General features: G+C 36.0%; 6 protein-coding genes across 6 annotated transcripts; 1 reads left to right on the forward strand and 5 right to left on the reverse strand.

Annotated features, from left to right (window-relative positions):
• Nucleotides 1-23: 23 nt before the first annotated feature.
• Nucleotides 24-2,449, forward strand: LOC114518057 (2-phosphoxylose phosphatase 1-like). Its single transcript, XM_028537965.1, has 5 exons — nt 24-280; nt 538-903; nt 1,017-1,220; nt 1,526-1,742; nt 1,836-2,449. Exons 1-5 carry the CDS (start codon nt 151-153, stop codon nt 2,383-2,385), a joined length of 1,467 nt encoding a protein of 488 aa, XP_028393766.1. The 5' UTR covers nt 24-150; the 3' UTR covers nt 2,386-2,449.
• Nucleotides 2,424-4,839, reverse strand: LOC114518069 (EF-hand domain-containing protein D2-like). Its single transcript, XM_028537982.1, has 4 exons — nt 4,537-4,839; nt 3,670-3,817; nt 3,421-3,574; nt 2,424-3,141 (listed from the first exon to the last, which is right to left on the reverse strand). The coding sequence occupies exons 1-4, from the start codon at nt 4,695-4,697 to the stop codon at nt 3,029-3,031; spliced, it is 576 nt and encodes a 191-aa protein (XP_028393783.1). The 5' UTR covers nt 4,698-4,839; the 3' UTR covers nt 2,424-3,028.
• Nucleotides 4,840-5,077: 238 nt separating this feature from the next.
• Nucleotides 5,078-7,692, reverse strand: LOC114517949 (prostamide/prostaglandin F synthase-like). Its single transcript, XM_028537802.1, has 6 exons — nt 7,633-7,692; nt 7,003-7,138; nt 6,845-6,896; nt 6,660-6,723; nt 5,696-6,089; nt 5,078-5,479 (listed from the first exon to the last, which is right to left on the reverse strand). The coding sequence occupies exons 1-5, from the start codon at nt 7,690-7,692 to the stop codon at nt 5,715-5,717; spliced, it is 687 nt and encodes a 228-aa protein (XP_028393603.1). The 3' UTR covers nt 5,078-5,479; nt 5,696-5,714.
• Nucleotides 7,693-8,115: 423 nt separating this feature from the next.
• Nucleotides 8,116-10,133, reverse strand: LOC114518068 (ras-related protein Rab-10-like). Its single transcript, XM_028537981.1, has 3 exons — nt 9,864-10,133; nt 9,017-9,065; nt 8,116-8,894 (listed from the first exon to the last, which is right to left on the reverse strand). The coding sequence occupies exons 1-3, from the start codon at nt 10,021-10,023 to the stop codon at nt 8,477-8,479; spliced, it is 627 nt and encodes a 208-aa protein (XP_028393782.1). The 5' UTR covers nt 10,024-10,133; the 3' UTR covers nt 8,116-8,476.
• A 286-nt stretch (nt 10,134-10,419) lies between these two features.
• On the reverse strand, nt 10,420-12,372 carry LOC114518062 (GPN-loop GTPase 2-like). Its single transcript, XM_028537973.1, has 5 exons — nt 11,815-12,372; nt 11,276-11,432; nt 10,965-11,125; nt 10,725-10,858; nt 10,420-10,642 (listed from the first exon to the last, which is right to left on the reverse strand). Exons 1-5 carry the CDS (start codon nt 12,205-12,207, stop codon nt 10,564-10,566), a joined length of 924 nt encoding a protein of 307 aa, XP_028393774.1. The 5' UTR covers nt 12,208-12,372; the 3' UTR covers nt 10,420-10,563.
• A 75-nt stretch (nt 12,373-12,447) lies between these two features.
• Nucleotides 12,448-15,485, reverse strand: LOC114518058 (cleavage stimulation factor subunit 2-like). Its single transcript, XM_028537966.1, has 8 exons — nt 15,414-15,485; nt 15,094-15,172; nt 14,828-14,991; nt 14,500-14,636; nt 14,298-14,417; nt 13,826-14,183; nt 12,966-13,321; nt 12,448-12,776 (listed from the first exon to the last, which is right to left on the reverse strand). Exons 1-8 carry the CDS (start codon nt 15,451-15,453, stop codon nt 12,660-12,662), a joined length of 1,371 nt encoding a protein of 456 aa, XP_028393767.1. The 5' UTR covers nt 15,454-15,485; the 3' UTR covers nt 12,448-12,659.
• Between the last annotated feature and the right edge of the window lie 433 nt (nt 15,486-15,918).

A 15,918-nucleotide genomic window follows, 5' to 3' on the forward strand; every position in this document is an offset into this window, starting at 1 on the left:
GAAGTATTTCAATAGGATTTAAATATGGCGATTCTTTAAAAAAAGACAATAAAATGTGAAATAAATGACATGCAAAAAGTACTCCCGCAAGATTTCGAATTCATATATTGTGCAAAGAATTTGAAATAATACTATTAATAAATCATTTAAATGGATCTAAATGGCAACCCTCTCCGTAAATTATTGGTGAAATTACAACGCTTTTCGCGAGCCCCTGGAAAAAGAAAATTCCTATATATTACTTTAGGTATTGTCGCGTACCTTTTCGTGAGTTCAGCCGGTAGGTTTCCTTAAAATATTCGCTGAGGTTTTGTCGCTAAAAGTCCAGCCTTCACATATAGCAGAGTACGGCAATTATGGTGCTCAATAAATCCAGTTTGCAGACTGTCCCGCCAGTCACGGTGCACGCACGTGCGTGTTTTGTTGTTCATTGTCTGTGCAACGTAAAATTTTACTAGTTCGATGATTGCAGTAAAAATACTAAAATATAACATTTCACATGAAGTAAATTCTTTCAATTTCTTTGTGTGTTTCCAGTTTGGAAATACCATTCAGAGAAGAGCTACACTAGTAAACTGTCTTTGATAAGGAAGAGACTGTTACGTTATTGCAATCCACCAGGACCACCGCTTGGTAACGAACACAATGAACCAATGGAATATGCCCAATTTACACTGAAGCAAGTCCAGGTCGTCACTCGTCATGGAGACAGGTCATCAATCGTAGAAAATTTCCCAAATATGATGCATTTTAATTGTGAGCTAAGGTCGCCAAATTTGCAGCATGACCAGAAACTCCAAATGTTGAAGAAAATGTCAAAGTTTTTGAGAATTGTTGAAGTAAAGGAACAAGAAAAAGTCGACTCAGATTTTTTGTTGAATGAGAGAAAAATCTGTAAAACAGGTTGGTGAAGCCATCTGGATAAGTTATTTTTACAGAATAACCCTATACCATTGACCGAACAACTCTTATGTTCCATTTGAGAGTTGAGATCACTGTAAGTAATTTATTTCCAGGTCAGTTGACAGGAAGAGGTTACCTTCAATTCATATATCTTGGAGAATATATGCAGAATATGTATGGACGAAGACTTCACTTGGACCTTGCTAGTGTTGAAGAAGAGCAAATAATTGTGTTTGCAACCCCTTTTGAACGAACTCAGCAGAGTGCTGCAGCATTCCTAGTTGGTATGCTTGACAGGATGTTCAAGAATATCCCAGGTGCATATTGATTGCTTCAGAAATTATATATTATACATTAAATAGAACAGCAGAAAAAACTTGGTTTGGTAAAATTTGTCAAATCCTACATGCCCATTAATATAATATTGATATAATATTGAAACCACCAACTTTACCGAGTAGCTATTTTGGTTGAGTATTGCGTAGAATGTCAGAGGTCAATGGCCTGTTTCCAAATGTAGGAACAACAGAAAATTTAGCAGAGAAAGCAGGGTTGCTAAGGTAAAGGCAATAAAACTGAGAAGCAAAAATAACAAAAGTATTATAAATTTTTCACTTTGCAGCAAACATTTCAGATCTTTCTCCAACAGTAAAGATTCAAGTATCATCAGATGTGCTGGGTTACTTTAGGGAAGATGAAAACAATGAGATCCCATCTTGTCCGGAACTTAAGCGACTAATCAAAAAGGAGCAAAGACACTCCAGCAGCCTTGGACCTTTGTCTAATAAAATCTCCGAAAGATTTAATCTCGCTGCACAAAAACTTCCCACAATGACACAGTAAGCCTGCAAAGATATCTTACACTTCAAATAGGACTGTTTAGGATACCAGTAGTTCTCAATTCTTAACCTGCACTTGTTTTTGTTTGTCAGATTGTTTGACATAGTTGCTACACACCAATGTCATCATCACCCACCTCCCTGTGGCCCTGGGGGATGCATTGACGATGCAGTAAAACTGGACCTCCTGAAAGCCATAGACGAGTTTATAACGACAAAATACACAGCAACTGCCACACTTGCTGCCCACCCTCTGCTGTCAAAGATTGCACAACAAATGCTCACCCACATAACCAATGGAGGTTATACAAGATTGGTTCTATTTGCTGCACATGACTCTACTGTTGCCCCATTGCTGATTGACCTGGGCATTTTTCAGAACCAATGGCCAAGTTATGCTTCAAGAATTGTGTTTGAGCTTTGGGAGGCTGGAGGTTTGCTGGGAAGTAAACTTGCAGGAGAAAATATGGACAAGTATTTTATTAGAGTGCTATATGATGGACGTGACTTTACAAAAAAGTTAAAGTTTTGTAATGGAAAGTTAAAGTTTGGAAAGTTGTGTCCACTGAAGGCTTTTATAAAGGCACTAGAGGGCCACTCTGAAAGTATGGATGTGGAGTATAGTAGGTTATGTGCAGGCTAATGTGAAGATTTAGCAATTTAATGAAAAATACACAAATCTTAATTTGCCATAATCAGATCTCCAGGACTTGGTTTTAATTGTAACCTTTCTTTTCAAATAAAATAATTAAATTATTGTTATAAAAGGCAACAGGAAATTACCACTGGCTTAAAAATACTGCATTTAGTAACACACAAGGATCATTGCCCTAAAACCTCTCAATTCATCTGCACTGTTATTTTTAGCATTTATCTACAAAAACGGTTTCAGAGTATAACTACCTCTTAACCAAACATGCACTTTCCCTGCCATGCATGGGTATACTTCAGGGGCCAGTTCTATATCGAGCTCTTTAGCTTAAACAGTGGATAAATTGAAATTATGCACTGAATATGTAAACAGTGTCTTGGGCTTGACACAACCAGCCCCAGAACTTTTACCATTCATAGATGCAAGCAACTTTATACAAGTGAACAATACAAGACAAATATAAAATCTCTAACATATCTGTATAACAGCTTTGAGACTGGTGAACTCACCATCACCATAGTCGTTTGCAAAACCTTTATGTTCATTTGAATATAAAAATCAGGACTTGTTTTTTGACTGCATTACTTTCTACTTTTCAATTTGAAGTGTGCATTACTTTCTACTTTCAATTTTCCTACTTGAAGGCAGCTTGTTTCTCTTTAAATTGCTGTTTTCTAACTTTGGCTTCTTCTGCCATTCTGCGATTCTCCTCTTGCTCGGCCCGGATCTCTGCCTCAAATTTGTTACCTAAAAGCGCAATAAAATACCATAGTATAGAAGATTGAATGAAAAGTATGAATACATGAATAAAACTTTGAAACCCACTATTGCATAAACTATGCTTTACAGATTTAAGAGAAATAATTGTCTCAATCAACTAGTACTGCTTACTCCTAATATTTGCAGATCCCATGTGTTTTCATGCAATTAAAAGCATTTGTTGTCTCTAACCACTATGCAAGCACTCAAAGTGAGTTTACACCAGATTTAAAAAGAAATATATAATGATATCATGTTTCAACTTACTTTGTGCAAGTTCATTTACTTTTGCCTCAAAATAACTTTTTGCACCCTTAACGCCGACATCACTTATATCAACTTCAGATAACCTGGCAAGTTCACTTAAGCCTGAACCATCAACCAGCTCCCCAGCTGCAGCTTTGCGGAATATCAGCAAAAACTGAAAATACAATGTCGATTTGTGTTGATTCTCAACTGGATGTTTTGGAATATGCTGCATTGTGCAATTCATGTGGTCTATCCTCAAAATATTACCTCTCTGAAGCTGACTTCGCCATCATGATCCTCGTCGATTTCATTGATCATGTTTTTTAAACCAATGTGTGTTTGGGGAGCTTCTAATTTTTCCATCATCAGTTTCATTTCCATTAAGTCTAAATGTTTGTCATTGTTGACATCATACCTAAACACCAGGGTTTTTTAATAAGAATAAAATCATCATTGCTGACAGATAGTTTTCAAAAAGCACACATTATTGCTGCATAGACTGTATGGAAATAATCTAATAAGATAGTAACCATTTTTGAAGAGAAATTAGACCAGGAAATTGCTCTACTTTATAAGGAAGTTCTTATTGAAAATGTGTATTAATTAGGGTCTCCACCATCTGTGAAATCAACACCATTTTTAAAATGACTTGCTTAAATATTAACTGAGTTAATATATTTTATATAACATTAAACTTTGAGGTAATGTAATTTACGATCTTTGAACTTTGAGCAAAAGAAGTGCAATTTCAAATGCAATTTCGCGTAAGAATCGTTAGACACAAACTGAACTTCCTTGTTTACAGATTCCAACAATGAGTTTTGACAAAATTTAATAAACGCAGTAGGACTACAGTAATCAATCTACGCGTAATCACAGTATTGAGCTAAAGACATGTTTTAATACGCTATTAAACAAGCATAAAAACATTTTTTAACTATGTAAAAAATTGGATTGAAACGGTCTAATTTATCGCTTGATCTCGTGTTTTCCCCAATTTACATTCCAATATGCCAAAAATGCCACAAATCATTCCAGTGTTAAATATGAACATGATAGCTATTCACTCATAACGGGGATTAAAACCTTAGTACCTTACAACAAATTAATAGTGTATTATCCATCTCTACTTACTTTTTAAACATCTTCTCAAAGTCTTTGATCTGTTTGCGCGAGAACTCCTTGAATTCTGTATACGGGTTGAAAACCTCCAGTTGATTCCGTGGAACATCTTCGCCCTCGTTAATTTGATTTCTTCTGGCAAGCTTTTGAGCTAGTTCATTGGTCTCGCTCATGTTTAAGATCTTCTTGTTCAGCTTATTATATTTTTAAAACCTTTCGTTGTGTGAATACGATGGAAAAATTTAGCCTTTCTGATCGGCACTAACATAAGTCACATTGTAATTCGACTCATAATTATCCAACTCAAAAGGGTGTTGCTTCCGCTAATTATGTTAATTATTCACCACCAAACATGGGCATTTTTGCACGCACTGAAGGAGTAATGTTGCCGGTTCCTTTCAAATTTTCATACTTATTCTGTATGTTGTGATAGTTATGCCATACAAATATGGATAATTGATTTATCAGCAGTATATGCAGAGTTTCCTGGTTCGTTCACCAACACCATAATAACAAGCAACAATGCCCCGACAAATGAATCATCAACGACAGAAAAAAGTTTTTTGCTTTTTTTAATTTTGTATATAGAAACTAATGCTACAAATCTGCCGTTCTTCGTCCGACAATATGAACTGAGTTCATCAACAATTAAATCCGTTTATAAAAGTAAACTTTGCATTCAATTGCATCATAAAATAGGTCAGAGAATATCGACAAAATCTACCGTGTGTCGTTCCGTACGTATCAATATCATTCTAATTCTTACAGAAAATTAACTAAAGTGACTTAAATGCGGTGGCATAATTACAAAATTCATCAACAGTTATGCCTGCAAGCTTTGAACACAACTGCGTCATTAGATTATACCGGGTAAAAGTCGAAACCAAATCAATTTCTAATTATAAATTTTCAACATGAAGAGACCAACTAGCACGCGAAATCTTTCAACAAACGCCTAAGAAGAAAAAATAAGTCAACTGCATAAATGGAAACGTTCGAGTCGGTTTGACTTCGCAAACTTTCTGCTACAACAAACGCACAATAATTTATTTACTATTAAATTTGGTAACTCTTGTGCTATTCTATATACGCTTTCTAGTCCGGTGGTATAAAAAGGTGTAGTTCACTTCAACTTATACAACAAGGTCACAAATTTTTACAATACACTCACCAGTTGATCTCAGCTATCCTCAGCAACCTTCTCCCGTTGGTTCCATGCTACACTCTTCAACGGGTTCTTTCTTCTCCCCTTCATTATTTTCTGCTTCAGCTGCTGCTGTCGTCTCACCCTTCTCCGCCTTAGGTCCCACCGCTCCCTCGTCTCCTGCTGTTGCATCATCCTCTTTCGATTCTGCTTTTGTTGCACCATCTGCTCCTCCTACGGCTTCCGCCCCCGATGACGTAATCCCAAGGGCGTTCAAAATAGCGTCATTTTCCACATGATCACCAGGTGATTTCTGCTTAAAACTAAGCAGAACTTTCTCACCGCCCGCTGCGACTATGATTAAACCGCCTGTCTGCAGGCCATCTCCTTTAAAATTGCCTGTAATCTTTTTTAGATTGGCCTGAAGGTACATAAAAACACGCAGACATGTAGCTGTTCAGAATAGCTTGAAGGATGTGGAACAGAATAATGCTTTAGGTCGCTTTATTGAGCTTTGTTTCAAACATGCCAGATTTGAACAAAAGAAAAAGAAACTCAGTCGAGTTCCCCAAGTCGCGCTATGCATATTTACAAGTTATGAATCTGTACAAATATAAGCAGTCAAAATCAGTGAACTCAATGGTCAAAACTCAAAATGCATGAACATCTCCCAGGCAATGATGCAATGCTGGTCAGCAAAATAAAAGCCTAAAAACTTCGTGTAACATTCGCTTTCAGTGTTTAACATCATTATGATGTGTAATATTGATTTACGCACTAGTTCAGAATTGATAAAAATCCATTTGCTGAAAATTCCCTGTTGATTATATCAACAATTCGCTAAAAATGCCTTTTTACCAACAAAAAAATGTTACAGAAACCATTGAAAAAAATCTGAGATGATGCTATACACCCACCCCATTGCTATGTACATCCCAGCCACCCTAGCCATCTAATATAAACCATGTGAATATTTAGCTAGTACCCATACCTTTGATGCTGCATTTCTCGTTTCTTTGGTAGCCAAACTTGGTATGATGGACAAAACATTGTACCTTTATTTTAAGTTGGATGACAGTGTTAAGAGAAACTTATATAACTCACTTGGAATAGCAAAACCTTTTAGAAAATGAAAAAGCTTATTCTGACTCTACTAGCATATCAATATAACCTCACCGTTTAAACTCCAAAGCTTTGTAGTTATTTTTCTCCACATCAACATATAAGTCTAAAATATAAAAGTGGCAAAATATCACAATAAGCTACTGAATTCCTGGGCTATTAGTGCCATTTTTGCAGCTTGGAAAATTTTCCAAATATTTTATTGTACTGACCTCCTTTAAAGTACTCTTCTTTCACAAACTCATCCAAGCTAACATCACCCAGGCCAATGCCAATTAGAGCAATGTTATTTTCGTCTAACTGTGGTTTGATCTCACTCAGCTGGACCGCCCACAGTCGACACAGTTGTCATCCAAACCTGCGTAGGAATACAATTACTGCCGTTTTCTTTGCCCAGAGACTACTCATTGCCACCATCTGTAGAGAGAAACATTCCTCAAAGTCAATCATTGGTGTTTATGGCAAGCACAGATGATCATCCCTTATAGGTTGATATCTTCAGAAGATAGTTGATGCAATGTGATAATGCTTATTGTAGAAAATGCCATCAAACATGTTATAGTGAATGATGGACTGTGATGGTAGCAAACACCATGAGATTGATGGTGGATTGTCATGGTAGCTTACTAGATTATGGTAGATTATTACCACATATTAAAAAGCAACAGTTTATTAATATGACCAATGCTGGTAATTTTGTTAAAGAATGAGATAGAGAATATAACAAACACTTTCATGGTTGATAATAAAATTAATGGTGCGTATAAGGTTATAAGCACATTTGGAGAGGCAGGAGAGCCAAAGATTGATTGGTTACATCAGAAAATTTTAAAAACACATACCTCTCCACTGGCGACAGAACGAACCATATTGTTCGCTATTTTTGACAGATCGACTGCCATCGCTTCGCCTTGATTTTAAACGCCTCTAAATCAAAATGAAATATTTAAAACTCCGTCAACATAGACCACATAATATCTTTGCAAGAACATCAAGAATTGGTAGCTCCCATTATACGATGACTCATAAGAAAGGAAACAAGCCACTGTGTTACTTTAAAAATACCTTTAAAACAGTTTGACGTTACCTTATTTCTTTATGAAACTTCAGCAAAATTATAATTTCAGGATTGTGCACTCGCTCTTAAATAGTCCGCCATATATTGGCGACACGCCCACACACATTCCAGTTTCAGCCCTTCAGGAGCACACGAGTTTGCACGTGATTACCAGGTGATTATTTCTAAAATTATTCAATTTTCAAATTTCAATTAAATTTCCATTAATCCATTCACTTATATTTTGATCACATGAAATCGTGCTTCACGTTACTATATACAATTTTTAATAAAAATAAACATATCAAAATATAATTCAAGGTTTTAAACAACCCACTACCTACAATATACGCATTAATTATTGTTACAACAATAAAGTTGAATGTTATATATTAGAACTAAAAAGTGTCAAATGAATATCTGTGGTAAATTCAGCCCTTGTAATAGCTGGTGTGATAATAAAAATACATAATTTATCTTTGTTAATATTAGAACAAAGTTATTACACCTCATTGTTGATATTTAGGGTGTGAGGATTGAAAACAAATATATAAATTATACATCAACTCTTTCAAACCAACTGGTAACACCCTATAATGCCCATCATTGTCCTAATTTATCATTCATAATCAACAACAGCCACCACCATTGTTATTCTGTTTGTTTAATTTTACGTTTTTATTCTTTTTCTTCTTCTTTGCAACTGACTGTTCTTCCTTTTCCTGAGGTGGACAAACTTTATTCAGGATATCCTCTGTAATAGTTTGAAATGCCTTGTCTATGTTTATATTTTGTTTTGCACTGCATTCCATCACTTTCACATCATGCCTGCGAGAAAATTGTTCTGCACTTTCCTTGCTGACTTCTCTTTTGCTCTCCAGATCGCATTTGTTTCCAATTATCAACTTCTGTACATCTTCATTGGCATTCTCCTCAATTCTTCTAAACCATTTTGTTATATTTCTAAATGAGGTCTCACTTGTTATGTCATAAACAAGAACAATCCCCATTGCACCTCTGTAGTAAGCTGTTGTGATTGTATGAAATCTAGTGAAATGGAAAATAATTGTGGATAATGTAATAAACTCATCTTTAGCAACACTGGAGTTCCATGCTTTTAATGCTAGAGATTGAACTAGTAAAACAACATCACTTGTCTCTAACTTTACCTCTCTTGTCCGGCTGTGTCCCATATTTGTAGCTTGATTCTTTTTTCACCTAAGTATAAAACAGATTCAACATGTGACCTAATTATACTACCAAGGTCCCTCTGAATTTCCCCAAACTTTTACATGTCCTGTTTGAAGACAAAATAAAAAAGTATTTATGCCAATTTTGGGTCACCTTAATTAATGTTCCAAATAATTTAAACTAAGCAGAATCTAATGATCCATGTATGAAGTGCACAATATCCTCAGCACAATGTCCAAAAAACTTTACTGTAATAGTTTCTTTCTTCATGAAACATTCTGTCTATGACCATGATACATGCCAATTACGATAATCACTATTTATATATGCATGACAAAGCAGTTCTTATCAATGATCAAGAAACGAAAGATTAAATAATATTTATAAAATATGGTCAGTAATACCAAAGAAGCACATTATAAAATAGTGCACGAAGTACTGCTAAAGACAATCTTTAAATAACTTTGAATTTTACACCAAATATCGTGCCTGAATAGACGGTACAAGGAAGTCGCCTTGACATTCAATTGTTATTGTATTATCAAGATTTGGCAGGAATGTACGTGACAAATCGCAAAACTGCCTCGTAGAACCTAGGCAAAATACAGCAAGGCCTAGAGAAATCCACTACCCTAATCACTCAAAATATTAAGAAAATGTCAAAAATAAATATTGATCAATATTTAGAAAATCTGCCTTTAGCAAAAGAGCCCCCTATAGCTTGATATTATAAATTTAGCTGTAGTATTCTTTTTCAATAAGAATTCAATATACAAGAAATACAACATAGTGAACTATAATGAAAAGTCGTACTATTCTACGAACCTATTTTCAACGTTTTTATCTTGAAATCAATTCCGATTGTGTGTATGAAGTTAGGGTTAAAGGCATCGTCAGCGAATCTAAACAAAATGCAGGTTTTTCCAACGCCGCTGTCCCCAATGAGTAGAAATTTGAAAAACAAGTCGAAGTCGCTTTGCGCCATGCATAGATCTTGTAAATGTGAAGGTTACAACCAGAGGAAAATGTGATACATCATTCTCAGTTTCATATTTGACGATTTGTGGTTTAGTTTTACAAGATGGCGGATGTCGTTCAAAGTCAAAACGGAAGAGGTGTGGCCTTATTGTGTTACGCCAGTGGTTCGGTAATTCGGTTCCTCATCGCCTCTCTCTAATCACCAAGGGAAAGGAACAAACTCGCGTCGCATATAATTAGTTTAAATCCAAACCAAACCTTTCGCAAAAGATTTCCGTATTCAGTAGATGTGTACAGATCTAAGCATCTCTCACCCATGAGAAAGGAAATTTCTGTTCTATCCTTTTATAAAAAACCTTTATTACACCCTTCATGACCACAAAGAACAAGTCTCTGGCACAAAATTTTTTTAGGTAATAGGCTGTGCGTTACATAAAGGTTCATTCCACATTCACGAACTGATCTTAAAGAAGGTCGACTAGATAAAATATATTTCAAAATAGGAGTAGGTTAGCCAGTTCTACTTATGATTATGTTTTTTTCACATTTAACTTGAATCCAGAGTGTTCAACTGATTTTCTTCTCTTGACGTAGGTTGACCATACTTTTCTTGGACACTTGCCGATCTTTTTTTCAGTTAAATCAAACTATTAGCTAAGTTGAATCACTCTTCATTTTTGGGTTTTTAATTTGTCAATAAAAGGATACTTGAAATACTCAAAATCAGCTCCAGCTGCATAAGATAACATTTCAGTTAAATTTCCTTCCTCATGTTTACCACCAAAAACATAACCGTTGGCGCTATCAATTTTCTTCACCAATGTTAACATACTTTCTTTATCCTTTAATAATGATTATCATATTAATAAAAACATAAAATTACCATTTGGTGGATAAATAAGAAATTCAACAATTTCATGTTGAACACAAAATACTGTTACTATGTACCTGAACATTAAGAGGTAAAAAAGAAACTAAACTATAATCCTCTATAACACTTATCAAAGCATCATTCAATTTCTTGAATTTTCTTGTCACTGGGTCATCTTGAAGTTCATTCAAGATAAATTTAAGATCTAGAACTTCTGTGTAGTAGTCTAGATTAAAATCTAAGTAGAACAAAAAAGGGTTGATTGTTTCATCATGGTAACTACAATGGCTGCAGGTGAAAGAAAAGCAGTAGACATTTGTTTTATTTGTTCTGGACGTGTTGAGTACTTGTTTCATTATTCAAAACTGGTTAGACAAAAAATGTATACCTAACTTTCCATACTGTTCAATGATATCAATCTTTGACAAAACATTAACATGAGGTAGCTCAATTTGGACCATCGTTGATAGAGAAGTTAAAACAACAGAAATAAACTTTGATGGATCATTACAGTAATGCGAGTCAACTAAATGAACTGCGGCAAACTAAAAAAAATTATCAGTCAATACATGATTGTAAAATGGTGTGTTTTATTTAATATTTTATTTACCCTTTACCGTGTAGAGATTACCTCCACAGAAAATTTGAAATACTGTGGTCAAACCCATATATATTTATTTCAGGCTTGTAATTATGTGCAAAAAATATTGTCAATTCTGCTCCTATCAAGAACTAGCATGCCAGGAGCCACCTGAGGTGTTGTGGTATATTTTTACACACCCATAGTGCACTAGATTGAGCAGATGAGCTGCACACCTCTGTCTTTTGGTATAACCAACTGAGAAGTGAGAATGGTTGTGTTGAGTGAAGAGGTCTGTGCAACTAACTTAACACCATATAAAACAATTACTTAAACTACAGTATTACCCGAAAATTTTTCTCTTGCAGTCTATGCACAATATTTCTGACAGATTTATGATGTGTATACAATTCAACTTGGCCAGGACAATCAAACAGAATGTAACAATCCTTAAAATGTTCCAATTTTTCAATTAACCAGTCACAATTAGTCTCAAGGTACTCCATACAGTAAATAAGGCCTCCATTAGGACCTAATTTCAAGTTTTCCATCACGTCTACTAACGTGACGAGTGCGGAAATATCAACTTCACATTCATAGGGCAAAATATCGTTCCCTGGATCTAAATTAACGACTGCAACTTTGCGACCCAAACCACTCAAAAATTCCCTCATTGCCTTGCAATATGTACTCTTTCCACTCCCTGGAGGTCCGATAACAACTTGTCCAAAAATTGTCATCGTTAATTCACGATATTGTAATTAAACTCAAAATAAATGAAACACAGTGAAATTGAGCCACTTTGGCGGCCATATTGGATTTCACGTGCAAACCACTGAGCTATATAAGTCCGATCCAATTTTGTTGGATCCAATTCACTTCTGATGAATGTTTTACAGTCTGTTGTTTTGTAATGTATATGAGCAGCAAATCCAATGCAGTAGTGCTTTATCAATAACTAACTATATTTCATACGTCAGAAGTGAATTGGATCCAACAAAATTGGATCGTGTGAACAGACCTTAACAGATTATGACTTTGGTGTATATTACGTCTTTTTTTTGAAGACGTTTTGTAAAAGAAACCTAAATCTTCTGAAAACTAAACACACGATGCTATTAACAGGCATTTACTAAAAGCAAAAACAATGTTTTACACAGAAAAATTATGAAAAAAAATTGAAGATATTGCTTTACTGTGAACTCCGAGCAATCTGTTCCTTCAGTACCATAATGCTCTGTCGTTGATCCTCAGGAAGTAACGCAATCTGTTGATCTGTCAGGCTTAAGACTTGCATGATCAGAGCAGCCTGAAGACACAAAAGAGTTCATCAGAAAATCCTGATGGTCATAGGACTTGTACATCTTCCCAAAAATTAAATGTTTTATTTTCAAAATTGAAAATGGGAGATGAAAACTTGAAATACTGTAAATATTTACGAGACAAAACAACCATCACAAACACGATTAAAAGACCAAATATTTCACTTAGCACTGACCTTTTCCTGATCCTGAGAAGTGACGTCACCTGTTGCTGGGTTTATACTGGATTGGGCGGTGGGTGCGGATGGTACAGACGTGGGGACACTCGTAGGAGGGGCTGGGGGTGGTCCTGCCTTGTTCCAAGGGGGTGGTGGACCACTAAATCTTTCCTCAGGACGATCACGTCTGCCGCCTGGATCAGGTCCACGTGTATTCCGGGGGTCTGGAGGTCCAGAACGAGGACCAGAGCGTGGGTCAGGAGGACCAGAACGTGTATCTGAGGGACCAGAACGTGTCTCCGGTGGTCCTCGACGGTCGTCAGAGCGACCCCGATCAAAGCCACGAGGATCACGATAATCCGGGCCTCCACGATCTGAAGATTGGTAAAATATTTATCAAGTTTTGTCTGATTCAATTTTCCTCAATGAATCATAGCGATACAGAAACAAATCAAATTGATATTCCTAAATACTTTGTCAGAACCATTGGTGGCAATACGAACGGCAATTCTATACAACACTTTGGGATGTGATTTCCAGATGAAGGACACTTACATAAGCACAAATGTATAGGCACATATGTCTACAAGAATCTGAATTATAGTGACCTAAAACAGTTTCGTTTCACTGATAATGGCTGATGTGAACATCAGACTTGATAAATAAGTGGAAAAGTTGTGGAGTTTAGTTTAGCTTAGTTTAATAACTTCATCATCAAAAACGAGTTACAACACGCAGATGATAGGTGAGCAGACAGAGCATAGCCCCAATTGAACCTGCCTACCTCAAAATGCATTGATATGAATAAACATGGTTATAATAGTATAAACATGCTTTATTCATCTCAATGGTTAGATGATAAGCAATGCAGAAAGTACCTTGGGACCTAAAGTCAGCAGGCCCTCTAAAGTCAGGATTCCGCCTCGGATCCCCAGCATCTGATGGTCTATCAAATCCTCTCATATCCCGTGGTCCACGTCTATCTGGTGGGGGACCTCTGTCATCTGGGGGGCCCCTTCCATCTCTTCTATCCAAAGGTGGACCTCTCACATCACCACGCATATCAGATGGAGGTCTTCTGTCAGACTGACCTCTTATGTCTGGGGGTCCTCGCATATCAGGAGGTGGACCTCTTTGAATATCTGGATGAGGTGGGATGTGACCAGGAGGAAGGTGCCCCCCTGGTTGCTCAGGTTGCAATGGTTGTGGAGGTTCTGCCTGACGATACAAGATGGCCTTGAAAGAAATAACGATTACTGATAAAATGAATTTAAAAAGAATACACATTTCTAACGTTAGCTGTTTTGTTTAGCTGTTTAGCAGACATGCATGTTTTTCTTTTGTACGAACCTGTGCAATTTCAGGATTGACAATCTTCATAACAACCTGAGCTTGAAGTAAAGCATACGACAGCTGAGGATTTTGGAGCAACATCTGTCTGGCTTCCTCCGGATTATTTTGAATACAAAGCTGTAAAGGATACCAAATGAGTTGGTGGTGATACAAAAAAATACGTGTGCATGAAGATCCATGCACAAACTAAATAACATGCCTTCATTTGCTTCATCAGTTCAAACATTTGCTCAGGAGGTAGACTTGCAACAGCCTGTGTGATAGCTGAAGGAGCTTCACTGGGAGGAACTGCAGGTCCAAAAGGGTTGGTCTCCGGAGGAGCAGCTGCTATCATCTCTAAAAAAATCAAACCATGTTACATTGGATTCTTAGCTTGTATGTATGTAACCCACTATAGCACTTACGTACATTAATAGCATTTTAGTGCAATTACGTAGCATTAATGTGACACTTGTGTGAGGATGTATCTTGCCGATAATTACAAAAGAGTTAATACCAATTCGAAGGTTGAAAGCTAAATTTCTCACCTTCTTCTTTATTTTTCTCGCTTGCAGCACTGTCCACACGCAAAGTGCGGCCATTGAGTTCATAATTATTCAGATTCCTCATTGCGCTGACTGCGGTCTCCTGGTCCTTGTACTCACAAAAACCATAACCTTTTGGTTTACCTGTGTCTCGATCAAACACCAACCTTAATTGAAACATAGCGTTTTAACTCTTTTTGCTTGAAATCATGCGTCAGTTCAATAGCTTAGAAATTTCATAGTATAGACTATAGAATAACTGTATGCACCTGAAACTAACAACTGGCCCCACATCAGAAAATATTTCTTTCAGTTGCTCTTCTGAAGCTTCATAAGGAATATTTCCAACTAAATAAACCATAAATATGGTCAAAGATATTTTACACATCACTAAAGATAGTAATGTTAATATTTATATAACAATTTATAGCGACTGTGAATTCTATGAAGAAATATATTATTATATATATAGTTTTCATAAATTAATGAATATTGAAAAACTACTGGGTATTTAAAAAATATAGAACTCTAAAGAATCATTACTGATCTTTAAGTGAATACAAAATATAAAACGTGTAAAATGTTTTACCGAAAACAGATCGTAAAGAACGCTCTGGTGGAACCGCCATCTTGCAACACGAGCTTTGCTCACTTCATTTCTATGGAGATATCCTCAAAAAAAGGAGTTGTGATAATCTTGTATCAGGATCAAGAGTCAGTTGTTCAAGGAACGTTTTTCAAATTTCACCAAGCATTGCACATCGATGAAGTTTCTAGACGCAAAATTATTGAATCAATCTCTGTGTAAAAAAAATGATGTGAATAAATAATAAAATGCTGGCATTAATTTGATGCCTTTTCGGAAAACTAAGGAATTTAAGGAACTAAGATATGATTCTTTATATAATAACGTAAAGAATTCAAGCAATTTCATTGGTCGAGAGCCATGATCTATAAGAGGACAGACGCACGGAATGACGTCACAGCAATTTTCTTGTTTTTAAATTGCAAACAAATAATTCAATTACTTTTGGATTTTTTTCAGTTTTATTACATAAAACAAATAGATTACAATGAACCGTTGTCTGTTCAGT

Source organism: Dendronephthya gigantea, unplaced genomic scaffold (genome assembly GCF_004324835.1).
Source record: "Dendronephthya gigantea isolate DGI-Jeju-01 unplaced genomic scaffold, DenGig_1.0 000010F, whole genome shotgun sequence".
Lineage (NCBI taxonomy): Eukaryota > Metazoa > Cnidaria > Anthozoa > Malacalcyonacea > Nephtheidae > Dendronephthya > Dendronephthya gigantea.